We start from the raw sequence: 6,147 nt of genomic DNA, 5'->3' as shown, positions 1-6,147 counted from the left end.
CTCTCAGTGATGCTGCAGTGTTCGTTTGACTTTGGGACCTGAATGGACAGAGTTTAGGACCCAGATTACCTTTCAAGGCTCCTGAATACGGCAGCCGTAATGCTCTTCGTAGCTTACAAAGTCGTACTAACTCTTTTGATAGACCACATAAAATAGAGCAAGTAGCAAGTACTCATCTCTGAACAGAGTCCAGTATTTACTTTCAGTGTATGGCAATCTCTTATTAAACGAAAAAGTGAGTCCGTTAGAGGTCAGTAAGCACAAGCAGAATTCATACATAAGCAACACCGGAGGCGCACTGTCAAATTTTGAGAAAATTAAAGGATGTGCCCTTTAGTAAGGAAAATACGGTATTGAAAGAAATTGTTCAGTGATTTCTTAAGATTACAATTGTTAAATTCGCCTATAATTAAAAATAGGAGCATCTGCAGAGAGAGAGTGCAGGTTGTGTATCACTTCAAAAATGGCGTCAGGCAGCAGCTTTGACGTCAGATTTGGGATGATTGTAAACAACAGTGACAAAGATTTGAGGGAATTCTCTCAGTAAGTAAAATGGCCTGACTTATGATTGGAAAATGTTGATTGCAGCAGGGAATTTTCATCAGCATAAACTTAAGACAATAAGTTTTTCTTATTGTTGTTGTTTTGCCTGTTACTGTGCTAGAACACCAGTGTTACACATCTTTTAGTGAGTGTCTGATGAGGGAAAGAGCCGAAGGTGCAGTAGGCCTTTCCAAGGTGTACACAGACTTTCACCCTGTGGCAGCTGGGACAGGGTCCAGCCCCTTAAAAACCCTGAATTGGATAAGCGAAAAGAATGGTTGGGTGGAAGTTTCTGCACAAAACCTTTATTTTCGCATGACTGGAAGTCACAAGTGTTTTTTCAGATCAACCGTTTCATATAATATTTTATATATCCTATGTAAGATTAAAATGCACACATACACTTTCAAGCTTTTATCAAAAACATATAGATTTTCATTTTGTTCACATTAAAGAATGTCCCTACTTTTCTGGAATTCCGGTTTTACTGAACAAAAAAAACCTTCCTCTGCACGCTCATAGTCACAGTTTTAGGTTCCCTGACACATTTAAATTTGACTGAGCTTGAATTGACAAAAATACTCCAATCTTAAGATAAAATGTGTTTATTAGGAATTTTAATTTTAAACTTTTTACAAAAACACACAAAACACTTTGTCAACACAGGTTGTCAACACAAACCAGGTGTTTTTTTTAAGACTAACCCTGTCACAGTCAAGCATAGACTTTTTAGTATAGCTCACAGGAAATGGAAATATCCACGCATAAGTTCAGAAGACAAAAGTGCAATTTTCAAATGGCAAAACAAATTAAACAGAAAATAATGAAACATTTAATTAGAACTCAATATATTACTTGCAAATTAAAAACGTAAAATAATCTGAAGCAGCAAACACTATAAACAATTGTCAGTGGTGTTTGACATTTTTAAATACGATGAAGGAATACAAGACAGTCAAAAGGAGTTTTATAGAGCTACGTGCACGGGTGAGTGATCGAGTGATACTCACAACCGAGGCATTGCAGTCAGATTTATTTATACCAAGAGACAGTTGAGTAGCATTTCCTGTTTTTCAAGCTTACTTATCAGCATGTGTGTGTGTTCTGTGTGTGTGTGTGTGTGTGTGTGTACGTGACAGGATGTAATGGCATGTGATACAAAAATATATGAACATTTTAATACATTTGAAAGCTTTATAACGGAGGTATCTTTTAATAATAGACATCTGCAGTTTAAACTTAAAAGTTACTTCTATCAACAATGTTCCAACATGACTGCTCACCACTGCACAAAGCAAGGTCCATAAAGACATGGAAGAGAAAGATTGGTGTGGAAGAACTAGACAGGCCTGCACACAGTCCTGACAACCTGATAGAACCTTTGGGATGAACTAGAACAGAGACTGTGAGCCAGGCTTTCATGTACCATACTCTTTCTTAGTATGTGTGAAGAAATACAAATTACAGAGAATCAGAATAGTACGCTCATTAAGTAGGTCTTCAGAGTTTTTCTCTCTCTCGTGATTCATAGCATCTGATCAATAAACAAAACATGCTTCTTGCTTCCCCAGTTTAACTGAATTCAGCTGGTTAATAACCGATGAAGCTTTTAATAAGAATAGTGCTTCTAAATTTCTCAAGATAAATCTCAGATGTCCACTTCACTACATTTATTAAGGTTGATGTTTGCTTAATTTACCTAAATCTGTCACAGAATCGTCCCCTTTTGTCTCTCTCTCTATGCTACAATCAACCACCTGTCTGATTATGTGCAGCTACATCTGCTGCAGTGCTGTGTACAGCACTGTGCTGTTACAGTCACTGCAGCATTGTAGCTGTAGCATTTTATCTGCTGCTACTTCTCCAGCAGTGTTGTCCATAGTGTAGCAGCACAGAGACAACAGCTGATTGTCGATGGGGTCTTTCCACATGAGAAAAACCAAAATCACATCCATGAAAGGATTGAACAGAAATAAATTTACGAGGATTAGAAGGGCAGGAATGAGAAAATAAAGTGAAACTGGTACAATATAAAGCATGATCAGGGGAAGGAACATCAGACAATGATTAACTAACAACAGAACTAAGATTTCTACAATTCTCTGTTTTTCTTCAGTGGGCACTGAGGTGGCAGCAGGCAGAGTTTTGAGGGTCCAAACCAAAGTGAAGACGAACAGGAAAAAAGGAACGACGGCAAAAAAAATTAACACAGGGAGTAAAATCACATAGAAGAATACAGCAAGAGGTACAGTGATAATAGACAGGATCCAAACCAGAACAGAGAGCAGCACAGAACCTTTAGTTTGTCTGATGCAGTTCCACTGTGGACGGGTGATGACCAAACACCTGCAACACAAGACAGACATACTGATCATTACAGGAGGACATTTATCTTTAGAGGGACGCTTGAGAATATGATTGAATGCAACACAGACAGAGAAAGACAGACAGGTACCTTTCAGTAGCAATGCACATCTTGAAGTCAAGATTAGCAAACGCAGCACAGCACAAAATTCCCTCAAAAATATAACGATAGAGAGCAGGGTTTGAGTGGAAAATCAAGAAGAAGATCAACGCGCTGAACTGGATCAGATTGGAGATAAGGAGGTTTGTGTAGTAGGTGATGGGGACCTGCTCCCTTCGTACCTGCAGAAAATATTAATGCAGTAATAAACATGACATTCAGAACTAAACATTTAAATGTTTACAGAAAATGATGTAGAGAGCTAGTTTTTTGATAACAACTGTATTAAGTGCCCAGAAAATATTTTTAGTGTGATTTAGACTAATAAGAAACTCAAAATGTGTAAAAGCTGCAAAATGGTCTGATGGAATTAAAAAGAGTGACAGATTGGTGACCAGTGCAGGTTTCACTCCACCTCTCACACTGTGACAGCTGCGATAAGCTTCCACTTCAGAAGCAGAAAAAAATGGACGGATGAATTCAGAACTAAACTTTATGAACTATTAACTCAGAAAATGAACATTTAAAGTGACAAAAGTGAAAAGGTCTTATAAAACTAGACTGTTTGTAAAAGTGAATGAGTTCAGCAGGAGTGAGACATAGAAAGTAATGAAAGTCTCTCATTTACGTACCACAAAAAACACCCAACAGCTCACTGCCATGGTTAAAGGAAGGCAGAAACAGATGCTTATCAGGCACATTATATGGAAGATATCCATCTCCAGCTGACTTTCTGTATGATGGATCCGCTATAAAAGCTCTACCCACTCTCTTCTCTTTGCCAAAGGATCTGCCTGAGTGCAGCAGGAGGTGTTAAAATAGTGAGCAGATCAACGTTGTTGTTATTCTGATATGAAATTATAGCAAAAGATATTAGAGAAAATTGTGCTGAAATAAAACAAAAGGGGAAAAACAAAATACTGGTTGAATTAAATTGAACGTGTCCTATATCGAGTCAAAACCATCTGGACTAATAAATCAATTTTCCACAGATTTTGTTTTCTACAGATGAAAAAAAAAAGCTAAACTCTTGAACCTAACTGAATTAGCAAGCTGTACTTATTAAACTGGTACCTGACTACAGAAATTATTTACCTATACGGAAGCCCTTAGTAGTTTGATCTGTCCACAAGCCTATCAGTTAAGTACAAAATTAAGCAGAAATAAAGCATAATCAATAAATATATTTTCATTTGTTTTTCATTTAAGCAGCTTTCATGCTGTTTACAAGGAAGCTCAAAAGAATAAAGTAACCACCTCCTGTATCTTCAATATATATACAAGTAAACATCAGCCTTACTTTCTTCAGCGCAGCTTCCAACTCAATAGTTAATTCAGCATTCTGACTTTTAAGATATTTTTATCAGAGCGAATCAGAAAAAGGAAATTGTGGTGGGTTATAAACTCCACCCCACAGCCCCCGTGGCAGCACATTCACACGCTTTGATGAGAATAGTCAAACCATTTTTATTCAATGTTATTTTCGTGTTCAGCTTTGTTTAGGATTAAGTATTAAATCCACTTCATGTCTCTGATAAATTAAACTTAAGCTTGAGCGAGTACAGCAGGCTGAGCAGACCTCTGTCTTTCAGCACAACACAAAACAGTGACTTGACTATGACGATTAACTTTGCTCACTGGCTGACTACTAAATCTGTAAAATAATTGAAACACCCTCCTGACACCCTGTACATAACTATAGACATTTAAAATCATAGTTTAGCTAATAGTGTACCATGATCTCAGTCGTTTCCTTTGCCTGTTGCAGAACGTCTCTGCAGTGGAGTTGCTTCTTTGTGGAGACGTGAGAGGCCGGAAGGTGATATACCAAGAGATGGCGCTTTCTTCAAAAAAAAAACAAAAACAAAACATTGACTAGGATAGTTAGCTATAGATGATTATTGTAGGTTCTTTATCTTATCATATAAACCACATCAAGGCCACTGCTTTGATTTCATTTATATAAATACAACTGAATAGAATTTCACATTCTTTTCTTAGCTTGTGTTGTAAACCTCTTCATCCATTAAATATAAAAACTTAGAGTTACGTTTTGAAAATGTCAAATAAATGCATAAAAGTTTACAGTCAGTTTGACCATTCAGATATTTTACACTACAAATTACCAAAACTCCAGTAAACCATTCTTCATTCATCCATTTCAATCTAATCTAATAAATAGATACAATTTCAAGGAAAATTATTCTATCCTGCTTTCTCCTGTAACACAAACCAGATGTGAAGGTTATTTCTGAGACTTGTAAACTTGTACACAAACTAGCTTATCGTTTGTTGTACTGTTGTACTAGCTATGACTGTGCAATGACAATAAAGAGTTCTCTTATCTTACAACTGCAGTGAGAGAAAATCATTAAAGCTGTTGGCCTGAAGCTGTAGGATAACTGAGATTTGCATAACTGATCTAGTTTCCTGATAAATACAGAAGAACTGCACATGTGATGTTACTAGGTTCTCTGGAAAAACAGGAATGCAAAATAATTTGCAAACTTTGTACAGCTGATAGCTTAGAATTATATGAGCTTCTGTTTGGTTCAGATCTATTTTCTCCCAAATCAAAATTGGCACATCATCACATTCAGATCATAATTTGTTTTGCAAAAACTGCTGGAATGGAGGGATTAGCTTCTCTACATGGTTGACATTAAGCTCTATGTCAGGAATGACTGAAACACTGATTTACTGATCCACACCACCAGGCTCTACAGCACCGACATTAATCCTGCACAGCATGTACCACTGTCAGATACAAAAAACTGGACTGAAAGACAGCATAGAGGCGCTCATCATGGCAGCACAGGAACAAGCTCTAGTGCTGTGTTGAAGGTAAATTATGAGTAAATATAATTCTAGTTAAAGATGGGAAATTTAAAGAGTCAAGAGACTTTTGTTACCAGTCATGTCTTTTAAAAAGCAGTTAAAAACCTGTTTAAACTCGCTTTTGGTTGATTTTGTTTTGTTTTAGATTTTAATGTTTGTTTTCTGCCTCTGTAAAGCACTTTGTGATTTTATCTTGAAAGGTGCTATATAAATAAAATTGTACTTTTTTACTTTTACCACACTACTGACTGCAGCTTTCAACACTAACCAGAACAATATGGGTAGTTTCTATGAGATTTGAC

General features: G+C 36.7%; 1 protein-coding gene across 1 annotated transcript; it reads right to left on the bottom strand.

Moving 5' to 3' along the window:
- Positions 1 to 2,110: 2,110 nt before the first annotated feature.
- Positions 2,111 to 4,322, bottom strand: LOC102204897 (uncharacterized). The gene is made up of 4 exons (XM_005741552.1): positions 4,308 to 4,322; positions 3,640 to 3,801; positions 2,999 to 3,189; positions 2,111 to 2,889 (listed from the first exon to the last, which is right to left on the bottom strand). The coding sequence occupies exons 2-4, from the start codon at positions 3,724 to 3,726 to the stop codon at positions 2,319 to 2,321; spliced, it is 849 nt and encodes a 282-aa protein (XP_005741609.1). The 5' UTR covers positions 3,727 to 3,801; positions 4,308 to 4,322; the 3' UTR covers positions 2,111 to 2,318.
- Positions 4,323 to 6,147: the final 1,825 nt, after the last annotated feature.

This window comes from Pundamilia nyererei, unplaced genomic scaffold (genome assembly GCF_000239375.1).
Source record: "Pundamilia nyererei isolate P.nyererei 1_Seehausen unplaced genomic scaffold, PunNye1.0 scaffold00111, whole genome shotgun sequence".
NCBI lineage: Eukaryota > Metazoa > Chordata > Actinopteri > Cichliformes > Cichlidae > Pundamilia > Pundamilia nyererei.
Note: the sequence above shows the minus strand (reverse complement) of the source record. Positions and strands in the feature narration are given on the sequence as shown.

Bases quoted from the DNA above. Each gene is read 5' to 3' on its own strand.
- LOC102204897 (XM_005741552.1), bottom strand. From the start codon at position 3,726: ATGGATATCTTCCATATAATGTGCCTGATAAGCATCTGTTTCTGCCTT. The intron at 3,190-3,639 runs GTACGTAAATGA...TATTTTCTGCAG, and splicing joins GCTGTTGGGTGTTTTTTGTG to GTACGAAGGGAGCAGGTCCC. The intron at 2,890-2,998 runs GTACCTGTCTGT...CTTGTGTTGCAG, and splicing joins ATGTGCATTGCTACTGAAAG to GTGTTTGGTCATCACCCGTC.